Source organism: Emydura macquarii, unplaced genomic scaffold, assembly GCF_026122565.2.
Source record: "Emydura macquarii macquarii isolate MOO-44397 ecotype Brisbane River unplaced genomic scaffold, CSIRO-AGI_Emac_v2 contig_1644, whole genome shotgun sequence".
In the NCBI taxonomy this organism is placed as follows: Eukaryota; Metazoa; Chordata; order Testudines; family Chelidae; genus Emydura; species Emydura macquarii.
Window position 1 is genome coordinate 13302052 of NW_027131781.1, and position 15219 is coordinate 13317270.

The window sequence follows — 15219 nt, forward strand, 5'->3', positions numbered from 1 at the left end:
AGATAAACATCAATTTCACCATACACATACGAACCAAGAAAAAAAAATTCCATTCACAAAAAGCAAAATTTACAGATAAGCAAAGTAAGGAAAATGCTGCTTGAAAACTTGAGTTTATTTTAACACTCTTTATGTTGTATAATTAGATATATGATGTTGATAATTTGTGTTTTAACAGTTATGAAGATTTTAACTTTTTTAATCTCAACATCCACAGTCACTAATTACTATCTGACCCCACCCCCCAACCCATAATTTTGTGCAACTGTCAACATTTAAAATTGATAAAAAATTGGAGGGGGAGGGGCGGGGTTAAAAATAAAAATCAATATTATCCATCAAAATTATAAAAAAGATAGAAATTCAATTCTGCCAAGCCTACTTATTAGGCATGTGCTGATGTTCCATTAACTCCCATATATTAGTAGATAATACAACACAGCCAGGAAGCATTCTCCAAGCGGGGAAATTCTCCTATACCAGAAATCACATTACTAAACATATCAGTAGCATAGAAAATGTTAATGGAAAAGAAACATGATAAGTAAGGATCATATGTATTATTATTAACAGCTAAATGACACTGTAATAAGGGGATGGAAATCTAAAATCAAGGTGTACAACTGCGGTGGAGTAGAAGAGAATTTCCTGGATGTTCTAGAAATGACGCTGGAGTGACCAGGGAGATACTATTTTTATTTTTATATATCTAGATAAGGCTATTTGAGTGCCACTTTTAATGAAGGAGGAGTTTAGAATGAACAAAAGATAAAATAATTCACATTCCCAAAACCCCATAAGAAATAAGGTCAAAGCAGATGAGAAGACCTATTAAAATTAATTCATGTTTTCTCTGTTGGGTCTCCAGATCAGCGGAACATATATGAAGCAGCCAGCAGGTGTGTGCTACCTAGACATAACAAGTACACTCAACAGCATGGAACGTGGGAAATGCACTTCCAGACGTGGACTAATACATATATATATATGCCCAGAATCATACCAGTAAGACAGACATAAACTGTAATTCTTCATAGACAATTTCCTCATATATATTGTTCACTGTTGCATGTTCATATTTGATGGATAAAATAAATTAATAAGTTTAACTTCAATCCCTAGCAAAACAATTAAACAAATATTAAGAGACAAAATTCTTAAGTGCCTAAAGGATAATGGAACCAAGAGCAATAAGCTGGGGATCTATAAAGCACAAATCATGCCAGACTAATTTGATCACCTCTTTTTTTGTTGATTGGATTACAAAATGAGTAGATAAAGGGAATGCAGTAGCTGCAATATATCTGGACTTAGTAAAGCATTTGATACAGTACCTCACAAAATCTTACTTGAAAAATTAATTCAACTTGGCTTGGATATCACGTAACAGCATTAATAATAATAATAATAATATACTTTATTTATATAGCCCTTATCTGCCAGTGCCATTCTAGGTAGTCCACAAAAACACACCACTTGTATTAAAAAGACTGAAACATGCACATGAATTCAAAAGAGGGTGAAGGATTGTAAACAAAGAACAATAAAATGGCAAAGTTTAGAGTTGGGAGAAGATGTCTGCAGCAGGGATTGGTGTTAAGCCTGGTTTTATTTAACCAAATTTATTCATTATTTGGAAAGGATCAGACACCACGTTAACTATAACAAGCTGATGCTTTATATGTTCAGGGGAATCTATACCTTTTTCTGAAGCATCTGATACTGGCCACTAACAGGAGAAAGATACTGGACTAAAATGACTATTTCAGATCCAGTCTGTTTATTTCTATGCTCCAATAATAATAAAATTAGGTGGTCACGGAAGATAGGGAAGTCATACAAAAAGCACCTAGAGCGCTTAGAAAACAGGGAAGGAAACAAAACAAGATCTAAACCTAGAAAAAATTCAAGCCAATACATTTTAGAGAAAATCATATCAAACAATTTAGTGGAAGGCAGAAACATGGAAAATAGTTCATGCCAAAAAAGGCTTGTGGTGACTATGGGCAGCAAAAGGTTTATCGGCCTATAATGCAATATGACAGAAATAAAAAAGCCAATGAGATTCCAGTCTACATATGCAGCAACACTGCATCACACAGCATTGAAGAGATAGTCCATTTCCCTAGAGCTCGGATGAGATCATACCTGGAACATTGCAAAATCGTTCTGGGCAAAAAGCCAGGAAAGTGTCAACACCTTTGAGGAAATTCAGCAAAGAGCAACAAAGATGATGAAGAGGCTGGAGAGACTAACCTATGAGGGGAGTCTAAAAACCTAAATATGGATTGTTCCCCCTCAATGATGATTAAAGTGGGGTGGGGGGAAGAAAGAGTATGTGTGAGCCATCTATAAGGATGAAGGAGAGAAAGAAATTGTTGAGGATGGTTCAAAGGAGTGTAAATGGGAGTGATGGAATTATATTGAGCATAGGTAAATGCAGGCCCTCTAAACAATGAGTAGGGCCATTAGACTGTGGAATAGACTCCCATGAGAAGAGATGGGAGCTCCACGGCTGGATGAGACAAGGCACAAGAGACCGTTCAGTGAGGACAAGTCCTGCAGATGAACAAATAGGTCTCCCACCAAGTCTAGTTTTTGGTATACTAGACGACGTGTTTTTCTTCAGTATGGGAGTGATTTTAAGGTGAGGGGTTCTGCATACAGCTATCCAATTTTTCTTTGCAAATTGTGCAGAATCTTTGCACAAGCAAATGAAGTACAATTGCACACACCGCTCTTTTTTTGAAAATCTGCCCTTACTGCAATTTTGGAGGAGCACTTGGTACAGCACCGGAATGAGAAACATGAATCTTGCATATCACACACCCTCCTTTTAACAGCCATTATTACACTTCAAAATATCAGATGATGGCAGTCTAGTGAGCCGACAATAGAACATATCCCCTCTGCATCCTTGCCACACTGGGGCTGTGCCCTCACCAGCTTCTCAGCTTTGTGGCAACGTCACGCTGCCATTCCAACAAGCATGTGAATTCTCTCTCTTTACAAAACGCAGTAAATAACAGGGACAGAGATTAATTAAGGAGACCATAAATTGATCGCAGGGCTTTAATGCCTTAAGTTATGTTTTCTCTCTATTTGTAATTTCTTTTCTCCTTGATTAAAAAAACATGGCTTAATAAATAATCCCACACTAGCTATTATATACAAATTAATTATATCTTTTAAGAAGAAATCAAAAGTCTTTGTCATTGAAGTACCTGTGGGGGGTGCCCAACAGAAATCCTTGAGTTATTTGTATAGAAAATGCTCCTGCCTAAATACTTCTTCGTGAGAAATTCAACTTTTGGTGCCACAGCACATTACAGGTGATATTCATACAGCAATCACTTGGCTCATCATTGAAATGTAGCCACTACTACAGCCGTTTAGCAGTGCCCCAAAAACACTGCACATCAATTTAAGGCAGGGAGCGAAGAATAGTGCATCTAAGTGGCAATGCAGGAGGATTTTGGGGTGGCACACTACAGAATATACTCACCCACTTGGAATTAAGCAAAGACACCAGCAGCCCAATATCAGAGCGAGTTCCATTTCCAACACCAAGTCCCCACCAGCTTAAGACAAACCTGAGCTGAATGCAGCTTTTTGGGCTCAGGGACCGAGGCATCATTTCGCTGTGGAAGTTCAAGAGACGCTATGCAAGCTCCTTTCTCATCCTGCATCTGCCTATTACTGCACCAAGAAGGCCTGGGGAGAGGCCAGGAACCAGCAGGGAAGCCTGATTTGCCTCTGTCCAGGAGGTATGCTAGCATAGTGAGGGTCTCTTTGGGGAAGGTCAGGAGAATATCTGGAGAAATTAAACAGAAAGGAGATGCTCCCAGAAGACGTTTCTTCCCCTTAGAAAAAAAAACCTTTGTCTTAGAACTGGGCACCAATGTTAATACATCCTTGGTCCTGGCTCCTCCATAAACTTCATAGTTCAAAAGGTCATTCCCTCCCTCCTATAGCCACCCCCTAACAGGTGAGCCACGTGGGCAGCAAAGGGTTAACTGTCTCCACTGTTTCCAAAAACAGCTCACCAGTCACTCTGATGGCAATTTAAGTAAATAAAAAACAAACAAACAAAAAAAAAAACGACTCCAATTTATAGATGGCAGCAGCTTCCCTGGCTCTTCCCCTGGGAGTCATCCTGTCACGCATAATCTCTCTGTTAAATAAACAGCGCTATACTGCGAGACAGAACAGGTGGCAGAGAGCTGACAAGGGGGCCCCCTAACGAGAGGCAGGCAGGCCTGCTCGTCGAATACCACAGGTGCCACAGGCGCCCCGTGGCTACAGCGTGTTCAGATGTGCAACACGCACAGGCACGGACCAAAGGTGGGGGGAGGAGGAAGTGAAAGGGAAGGATGAAGGGCAGTGGAGGAAACTAGAGAAGAGAGGGGGGAAAAGAGCACTGCTGCGGCAGTGGTGAGAGAGGAGTCTGTGGGACACTTCCACCCACAGTCCCTTCTGTCTCCATGGCTTTGAGATTTCCCCTCACCCACAGTATAGTACGCACTCTGTATGCTGGGGGCTTCACACCCTCCGGGGCAGACTCCAGCACTGGTCTCTGTTAGATAGGCCTTCAGTCCGATCGGCTATGGGAAAGAGGCAGCATAAGGGACTAGGCCAGGTGGCTGATATGATCTGGAAGGTCAGGCGATAATACCAGGGACAAATGCCGCAACTGGAATGACCTGACACAGTTGGAGACAGGGTATAAGACTAAATGAGCCATTGGTCTAATCCAGTATAGCTCGATATAGGGCACTGGATAAGAGGGGCTACTGGTCTGGCAGGGCTGGAGACAGGACACTGGACTAGATGAGCCATTGGTCTGCTCCAAAAGGCGAAGTCTTACATGGTCCCATGGCCAATTCCGAAACCCAGCCCCATTATTTCCCTGACGCCGTTATTCAGGAGTCAAGCGGCTGACGGGCCATGCCAGGGGCTTGCTGATGAAGTCCAGGTACATTGTGCAGCGAGGGTGGTGGGAGGGGGAGGATGTTTTAAAGAGGGAGACTGCAGAATGACAGAAGGTGCACCACCTCAGCCCCACCACGATGCATGGCTTCTCCCGGCAACGTAACAGAATGGGGTAGATTTCCTATCCCCTCCTGGGAACACAGGTCCACCTTCTCAGAGGGCTCCCTGGGCAAGTGTATGCTGTGCCTTTACCATGTGCCACTCTTAGGGTGACCAGATGTCCTAATTGTATAGGGATAATCCCTACATTCGGAGATTTTTCTTACATAGGCGCCTATTACCCCCCATCCTGTCCCGATTTTTCACACTTGCTATCTGCTCACCCTAGCCTCTCTGCCTGGATGGGGGCAAAAGTCACGAAGTCCACATGGAATACAAGTCACATGCGTCGGACAAGTCATGATGCCCTCCATGGTTATCTCCACAGCAGACATTAAGCCTCTTGTGGAACAACCCTGCAAATACACAGAGAGGCACCAGGATATTCTAGTGGGCCTTTTCTCTCTGGCTTCTTGGATGCTATGAGTGATCAGGGGAAGGTGAGCGGCTCTTATTTCTCATGCACTCATGGATGCCTGTGGGGAATACAAGAGGTTCTCTCAGGAGATAGTAGGGTAGTGAGGCAAATGTACAGATCTAATGCCAGTATCTGGCCCCCATCTACTGATCTGCATTATCCAGAAGGATCAGAACAGAATTCCAGTGCCCCCTCCAGCTACTGGTTCTCCACTCAGCCTGCCTACAGTCAGGTCATTTACCCTCAGATAACTCCCTGTTGCCTGGCTGATTAGAGAAATGCTGTTAACAGCGTCTGGAGGGAGTTGGGTCCCTTTCCCCATGGTGTCGGGAGGTTTTTTTTGCCACAGCACTGTCTGAGATGGGATAGAAGGAGGAAAAGTAGGGAAGATCCAAGAAGCTTTGAGAAACACCCAGCCCACCCCCACAGGATACAATAGACCCCAAAAGGTTGTCCAAAATTATGAGGTTTACGCTTTATTTTTATCAATTTAGATTTTTCACAGTTGTTGGAAATTATGGGGGTCAGGTGTTAATTATTTAGTGACAGTAGACAATGAGATTCAAAAAGCTAATGTTTTGTAACCGTGAAAACACAAAAACTGTCAAGAACACATGTCAAAATATACACAGTAAATATCCCTACAGGAAATGCTAATAAGTTCTCAAGCAGCATCATACTTTGCCTATCGATACATTTCAATTATTGTCCATGGAAATACTTTGTTGGTTTGTGTGTATATGGCAAAAAACATATATATATATACACATTTAACTACATTTACTGAGAAAAAATCTAATCCTTTCCAGCTGCCATAAGTGCCTATGCTCCATGCAGCTAGTCCCAAAGGAAAATAATCTGATTTTCAGTATAAAGTACTAAAGCAATACCAGCAAGGAACTCCAGGTCTCTCTTCTAAAGCAGAGGTAAGGTATACAATACAGATCCCACCCATCCACTGGAGAAAGAATCCCCTCCCCACCATTCCTTCCCAAGAACCCCTAATGTCGACTGGAGACAGTTCCCCACTCTAGAACATGGACCACGAAACACCCTGAACACCAGGCATTAGAATCACAACCTGGTTTGTTCCTACAGCATACCAACTGCTGCCACTGCAGCTGACTTCATGTACCAGGCCAGGCATTTCCCCTGGGTCTGTTAATTTTAATAGCATAGTTGCATATTGAAATGAAATGAAATGCCTGAACATTAATGAGGGTCTTACATGGCTCCCACTTCCAGCAATAAAGTTGTTAAACATTAGTACGCCTGATGGATGCTCAATGCTTCCCAAAACACAGGCAGAACTGTTACTCCACACAGAAAAGTAGAAGTTAGAGATAGAAGAGGCCCATTAGATTATCCCATGCACACTGGTCCCTACAATATATTCACCAGTGCTCTCTCCAATAGAATTTTAAATGGCCCAAATGACAGTGCTTCTACCATTTCCCTGGGAGGCTATTCCACAGCTTTGGAGATTCCAGAGTTCAGAAGTTATTCCTCAGATCACACTAAACCTAAACTCTCAACTGAACAATATCATCCTGTTACTGTTGTAAACCTCTCTTAAGAACTCCCTCTCTTTCCCTGATGTTTACGCTGCACTTGTGCATGTTCTTCACAACCCCATTTAGGGGTCATTAGGTCAAGAGCTGCATTCTCTGGTTGTACAGTTTAGGGATGGGCTATTTGATCGCAGGAGTCTTGGCTAAACAGGAGGAAAATCTTGAGGCTCCTACAGCAAGCCAGAGAAGGAGAAGATGAACTACAAACTCAATGGAGTACATTTAGTGCCTTATAGTCTTTTCCACAAGAAAGACTGGGAAAGGTAATATAGACAAAACACAATTAAAGTGTTAATTAAAGGTGACAGGAAAGAGAAGCAAGTTCTGGGCTTCCCTGCTTCTCCCTATGTTACTTTGCAGTGCTCCAGCACCAACACCACCTTTCTAACAGACACTGATGTACCCAGTTGAGGTCAGCCTCAGAGGAGGTACCAAGGACTCAATATGGTTGAGAGGGGAGTTCAGTCTCCATGGCCCAGAGGAACTCCCCTCCAAGTTAGATGAAGGAAACTGGTGCATATGATACATGTCCTATGGATAAACAGAGGCCTTAGGTCTCCAGGTCTGTCAATCCACCGTCTTTCAATTCATTTTAAAACAGAAAGAAAACACAACATTCCAAGTGACAAAGGCAGGTTGGAATTGAAAAGGTAAAGACTGGCTCAGCAGGAACCTTGAGAATGAATGCTTCCCCTCTCCTCCTGGCCCCAGGGGAAGGCTGCTCTGATGAGAGCAGCTCAGCAGTGTGGGACTTCACAGCTGTGGAAATGAGATGCGAGCAGAGTAGCAGAACCACAAACCAGCATGCCTCGGCCATTTCCAAAGCTGCAATGGATGAAGGAAGTCCACTTGGTTCCTCCAGGGGGAGAGCGACTGTGTAATTAGCCCTAATCCCCTTCCCCAGGAACTGTATCAAGATTGTGACTTCAACATACATGAAGTTACTAGCCTAGTGCACTAGCATGTCCAGCTAGATCACCAGCCTCCTACCGTTCCTCATTAACCCACGGTCCTGGAAACCCTGCAGCTCCAATCTGTTCCTGCTTATTAACATTCTGCCAGGCACAGCAGCAACATGCAAGGCACTTGGATTTGGGAGTTTACTTTTTATAATCCAGCTGTTTACTCCAATCAGACCAATTTGGTGTTTGCATCTCAATTTAGTCACAAACAATTTTGAGTGCCACTAATGTGATTTGTGGACCATTCCTGGAACAGATTTGTGTGTTGCAGTTTTTCACTAGCCAAAGTCTATTGCTGGGCCCTTTCTATCACTGTCACATTAATGTGACTGTTGCATTCTGGAGACGGCAGGAATCAGGACACCCAACAGATAATTAAAAAGAATGAATGCTCAAAAAAGCAACGAAGGTGCAAGGAGAATTGAAAGGTCTGATGTATGACAAAAGGCTACAGGAACTTGACTTAAAGAAAGCAGAGGTCCCTCAGGTCAAATTAAACTATTTATTTGAATTGCTTAAGCCGTCCTTAGCGTTTTTCTGAAATGGCATTCGCTTTTTGGCTAAATAGTTGAAGTTGATGCTTGATAAATGTTTGATAAGTGCATTTTGCGAGTACTTCTTTTAAGCAGTCTATTAAAGCTTCAGTAGACGTATTTTACTTTTAGATCTAAGCAGTCACCAATCTTCTGCTAAGCATTTCTCTAAGGAGTACATAAGAATAAGTGACATTCGTCTCTGTTCCCTTCCAAAGCCTGGTCACTGCCTCTTTCAGGGACGGCACTTCTATCTGGCACAGAGATGCCAAGGTTGGGCAGAACTTACTCTGTCACCTTTGTTTATGTAGCCTGGTGACAAGGAATCTGGTTGCTCGTAGAGTTAGAATAGGCAAAAAGTCAGCTGCTACCTGGTGTAGCAAGACTGTAGAAGAAAATGCAGCCTGAACTTTCAGTGGCTGGACTAGAAGAAAAGTACCTACCATATATTTTAGCCTGCACTTTAAGTGCCAGACCTGGTATCAGAACCTTGGGAGAGGAAACAGGAATGCAGATGCAACACAGCCTTGGGTGATACTGATGTGCTTCCACTCCTGTGAAAAGAAGATAAATGTTTCCCTCTAGACACATGCCGCTGTAGACAGTGCAGCATTTTCTCTTGAGGTTTACTAAGACAGGATTGGAAGAGTTTTGTTTGACCGTTGCTGCTGTATGGATTGTATTTTAAATGGAAGGCAAGGTGCCTACAGACTGAGAGCAGCGGGTTTCAGATGTTGAAATCAGAAAATAAATAAACCAAAATGGCACTTTAGCAGAAGATGCAGAAGCACTTACAGAAGCAAGCCCCAGTGAAACCACATGCCCTTTCAATCCATTTCCCAGGTTTCAAGGCAGATAAACTAAGTAATGTTGAACACAGGAGGCAAACCTAGGGGCTTTTAAAACAAGTAAAAAAACACCACCAAGGAAAGGTCCTGACTTTGCAGAGTGCTGAGTGCTTCCAGTTTCCACAGATGTCTGCAGGAATCAAAGGAGCTCACACCTCACAGCAAGCGCTCAGCACATTACAGGACTGGGTCGAAAGAAAGCAGCAGAAGCCTGTTACTTTTTACTAACTATTGTTCTACTTGATGGTTCACCTGGATTTATTCACAATACTTTCTGTGGCCAGTTGCGGCTTCTTATGGATGGCTGCTCCCCTCCCATAGCCACCCTGTATGGCCTTGATATTACTTTGAGAGGGAATCACCCCTGCAACATGAACAAATCTGGCAGGATAAAATCGAAGGATGCTGGACACTAATTCATTTGGGGGCAATCAGCACTGACTTTATGGTTTCTCTTAACTGCAAATTTCTTTTACTTCCTGTACAGCTTCAAGAAAAAAATAAATAAACCAACCATGTAATTGTACTCAGACATGGGCAAGTCACTGGAGGTCAGGATTAAGTCTCATTGGAGAGGCAGGTCATGTCACTTAAACATTTTTCCCTTTAAGCTACAGAGATAATTACACTGTTAAGGAGGACAACTAAAAAAAAACAAAACCCAAAGCATGCATCCAAGATCTCTTTGCAAGAACTGGTCCCCTTGCAATCAGAACCCTGGCATTGCTTTGCAATGGACACAGAGGACAGTTACCATCTGTTTATGGAAAAATGTTAATAACCCCCAATCATAATCAAATAGACAACCACTTTACTTTAAGTAGCTATTAACTAATGCTAAATTACAATGGAACAGCTCTGCACGTACTTTTGACATGCACATCAGCAGTACCAGTGCTCTGATCAGGATTATTGGAGTGAATACCAGATGAAGTGAGTGATTTGATTCTTAAAACATTACCGAAAGCATAAATGTACTATTCTTTTCCTTCTCTCTTTCCTTTCCTCCTCCCCTCGCCCCTTGCTGTTTCTGTTGATTTAAAAAATGTAAAAAGGCAATGGGATTTCAGCAAATGAACCCAAGTTTGGGCGTCAGTCATTCTTCACCTGCATCCTGTATGATGAACCTGATTTGAGGAGCAAAAAAAGCTAGTTTGTAGCTGAACCCAGAAAACAAGTTCAGCTCTGCAAAACAAGTTATTCTGTTCTGTGTTCATACAGCACCTAGCACAATGGGATCCTGGTTCACAAATAGGGCTATTAGGTGCTACAATGACACAAATAATAAATAAGTATATTTATTTCTGCTCTTCTCTATCGTCTTTCACCCAAACATATTGTCGTTCTCTTCCAAGCATGAATTATTCTTTATTATTTCTGTAGCACCAAAAGTACATTATACAAGTAAGCATGAGCACAAGATCCCTGTCCCAAAGAGCTTATGACTGAAACCGAAAACCCATACACAAAGGAACACCAACAAACCAAGTGTTAGCACTGGAATGCACGTTGGGTGCCCTACCTGCCCAAGTATTTACATGATCATGCCCACCAATGTGTCCGAGTATCTAGTAAGCCCCAGGACTTTCCTGTAGCTTTATTCAAATAAACTTCATTTCCTAATGTTTATTCTGACTACACTTTACTGGAAGAGTTTGGGTTTATAGACTTCCAGGAAGAAGTGTGCTATTAAGGTGAGGTGTAAAGTATCCTGTTCTTAGTCTACAGATAGAGAAATTGAGGCCCAGAGAAGCAGAGAGACTAGTCCAAGGTCACTAAGTGAGTCAGTGGAAGAGCTGGGACCAGGTAGAGAACCCAGGAGTTCTGACTCCCAGTCTGCCTGCTCAAACCACTCTCCCTTCCGCAGTTGGGAATAGAAACCAGGGCTGTGATTCCCAAGTCCTTCTTCTAACCACTAGATCACCGTCTCTCCTTGCTTAAAAATTAGTTCACATATCTGTGTACAAAAATATAGATTAAACATTAGCAATATTGCAGACTGCGACGGCGTCTTAGATATTTTCTATGTATGTATGTATTTTGCCGGGCTGTTCTTTCTCCAATGTCCCTCTATTATGCAACTAACCCTAAGTTACACAAAGGGAACTTTGTTTTCCATTTTCATTTTCTCTCTCCTAACCCCGGGTTTTCACATTCCACTGCGCCTGCAGTCACGGACGGGCTGTCAAGCCACATTTTTTTCCACTCCTTGCACGGAGGCAAATCTACAAGGAGGCCTGAAAGGCAGGATTGCAACCATGATCCAATATTAACGAGGCGCCCCTTCCGGAGCAGGCGAGGAAAGTCAATGAGGATGGCACACAGCCAAACTTCACAGGCTCACCAGAACAACAACAAACAGGGAACATGGTGCATTATAACCCACCTCACAAGGGGCCGGTGAAGCTGCCTTGACGCCTGCCCTGCTACCGTTCAACTGGCAGAGCAAGTATTTTGCAGCGGTGTTATTGGACAGATCAATAGCTGGGTCATAACCTGACTCGTGGCTTTGCTAGGACTCTGCTGTAGAGACCTGAAGCTGGGAGGACCACAGCTGCTCTCAGCTCTGACAGCCAGCACGGACGACATGAAGGAGATTAGCCCGGGAGTGGATACATCATCCCTTCTGAGATCTCCAATACACACACACTGTGTTGTGGTGACCTTCTCTTCAGCGAGGCAGACTGGATGCTGCATACACTGCAGCCTGTCACTGCCGCTTCTACAACCCGCTAGTGAGTCGCTAGAGAGCAATGTGAGGTGCTCGTTTTCCAGGCTCTCTAGACAATCACGAGGACTGCAGGGCCCTGGGCCATGTGTCAGACAGAGAGAAGAGAAGTGGAGGCACTGGCCTGTGCACCCAAACTGGACCCAAATCCATCTCTATTGGTTAGCAAATCCCTTGCTAGGTCCTTTCAGTTTGCTCTGCTGCTTCGCTGGGGTTCTGCCCACATGCACAAAGCCAAGGAGTTCCTCATTCTCCAGCCTCACCTCTTCAGAACACAAGCAGCCAGTAGGAACCTGCCTGCACAGCTACTAAGGATTATTGCCCACGCATCCCCCTCTCCCCCATGCCAGCTGTGCCCCACCTTCCCCGTTATTCACTAGGCATTAACCTCCCTGCACAGCTTGCTGGGAAGAGCACAACAGAGGGGGAGGAAGAGACACGCTGACAGGGCCCCCCACAAGGCATTCTGGGTAACGCATCCAACTTGAGCACACAGTGTTCTGCGGCCATGACAAAAACAACAGGAAAAACCTGCTCCTACAATCCTGCCAAGCTGGGATTTCAACAGCAAGTGGCAATCCATCGGCTGGCTACAAACTGCTCCTCGATCAGGGAATGACGCTCTGTCCCCAGATCAGGCCTTTTGATGACTATATTATATTTTGTTAATCACCAACAATATGCTTGATGTTGTGTAGGAAATAGCTCCTGCCCCTGAAGGTTACAACCAAATCACAATGGGAGACCCAGCGGAGAGTGCAAGTGTCCAAGGGGTTTGGGTTTGTTTGGATTTTTTGCTCACGTTCTCCTTCTCAAGCATGAAACTGTGGTGATAAAGATCTTTGCCAGAGGTTAATGTCCAGGCGTGTGACTTCAGGAGAGATAAATGAACAAAGAAGAGCGGCTTGGCAAACTAGGTTAGGGAGCCCATTCCACAAGTGGGAAGTACCACAGAAGAAGGTAAAGATGGGAGACTGAAATAAACAGGGCATCGTTGGCAGAATGAAGGGGGGCAAACAGCAGATACCACAGCACCATACCACCAACATTCCTTCAGTGACTCTTAGATATATATTCCCCCGTATGAAGTTGGTAAATTTCATCTCCACTTTAGAGATGAGGCAATTCAAGCAGAAAGCAACGGGTAAGCCAGTTAGTTGCACACAGTCACAAACTCAGAGTTGGGAACAGATCTCAGAAATCATGACTTCCATTCCCCACCTTCCCCCACTAGGCTGTACACCCTACAGATTGCTCCCAGCAGTGGACATAAGCTGCTGCAGTAGTTCTGTTGCTTAAATTATAGTCCTGTATTCCATCTCCACTGGTCACACCGGGGAAACTCCAGCCACAATCCCATCTGGACCCACTCCGGAAATGCGTTCAGAAAGCAAACAGAACTCTGGGCAAGAACAGGTCATGCCCCCAAACATTTCAGCTTGTTCTTCGAATGCAGACCCCAGCATGGATGGGAAATCAGCTGCCACTCATGTTAACCAAAGACCACATGTTTGACTGTACAATGCCTGTATTAACAAGGATTGAGGCTAGCAACTACTATGTTATGTTATAAACCTGTCCCACTAGGCTCTGCTAGGCACCACCAACACTCCAAGGCTGGAGATAAACACAAGCCGAACCATGAAAAACAGACGGTGCTCAATGATTCAGTTTCTCTTGGCATGAGCCCCATGATCCTGAAGAGAAGCAACTACGTTGCTGTGGAGAACTGAAAGAATAGCTCCATATGGCAAACATCACTGTGTTCTCGTTGGCTAAGCATTACCTAACCTGCCTGAAACAGTTCCCATGAGGATGGCCATGGAGCAGAAAAGGAAAGAAGTGAAACATTCCAATGAAGAGGCAGCAGGAAAACCCATCACAACCTGCTGAAACATCACTTCCTCTTAGCAAGCACCCCACAGATTCACAACAGCATATTTCCTTCCTTCACACACAGACTCCGAATCCACCCACTTTCCTTTCTATCAGTAACTGACCAATACACAAAGGAGGCAATTTCATGTATTTTCACCTCCCGTTCCAGCACATCCAGCCCTTCTTAACCCAGGGCAGCTCAACAGCATTTCCCATGAGACCTATAAGAAGGGCAAGGGGGGTGAGGTCATATCTTTATCGGACCAGCTTCTGTTGGTGAGAGAGACAAGCCTTTGAGCTCTGAGTACATTCCCCAGACCTAAAGAAGAGCTCTGTGTAAGCTCGTCTCTCTCACCAACAGAAGTTGGTCCAATAAAAGATATTACCTCACCCACCTTGTCTCTCTAATATCCTGGAACCAACACAGCTACAACAACACTGTGCAAGGGCATTCATTCTTCAGTGTGCAACAACCGCTGTTCACTGCCAAAGTGAGCAGAACCCAAAGCACCTCCCCTCCCCATCCTCCGCCCCCCGCCACACACACTTATTCCCAATAGCAAGAACATCTGCAGCCCAGAACAACAGAAAACAGAGTCTCTATTGCTTTGTATGTCCAGGCAATGAATAGAAGAGGCATTAGTAACTTTCCCCTTAAACAGGACTCTGGTACTGCCATTGACTGGTCCAGACAGCACCTTTTGTGGAAATAAAACACAACACCTTTCATAATGTGGCATTAAAGCCTGGCATTCCTTGAAGGTACCTCTTGTTGGAGAAAAGCAAACTCCACGTACCTTTCATCCCAAACTTGGACCGTCGGCCATACTTGTTGATCATAATAAAGAGCACCACCAAGAGTACACAAGCAAAAGCTGCCAGCCCAACTGCTATGGATACCTGCAAGAGACAAATCTGAAAGTTAGGATAAAGGAACGCATGATATCAAAAACAATTCAGATTGGAATGTAGAAGTCTCCTGGCTCAGTCAGTCCCGTACACTTACATTTTCTGCAGCAGCATGGATGCCTGCTGTGGAGACGAATACATCTGAATGCAAATGGCTTTAATGCAATTTTGAAACTACAAGAGCCTCTTATTGCTACTAGAAAAACAAGAATAATTTCTATATAGATACAATTCTGCTCCACTATCACATTTCCCAACCCTCGCTCTTTAATCATCTGGTA

The 15219-nt window shown here is 43.8% G+C and overlaps 1 protein-coding gene across 4 annotated transcripts in view; it reads right to left on the reverse strand.

The window, feature by feature from the left end:
* Positions 1 to 15219, reverse strand: part of NTRK3 (neurotrophic receptor tyrosine kinase 3) — a 297966-nt gene that overhangs the window by 166181 nt on the left and 116566 nt on the right. For all 4 annotated transcript variants that reach the window (XM_067555657.1, XM_067555661.1, XM_067555659.1 and 1 more), the window contains exon 11: positions 14827 to 14929. In XM_067555657.1, coding sequence (XP_067411758.1) covers positions 14827 to 14929 — 103 coding nt within the window. The remainder of the gene's footprint in view (positions 1 to 14826; positions 14930 to 15219) is intronic.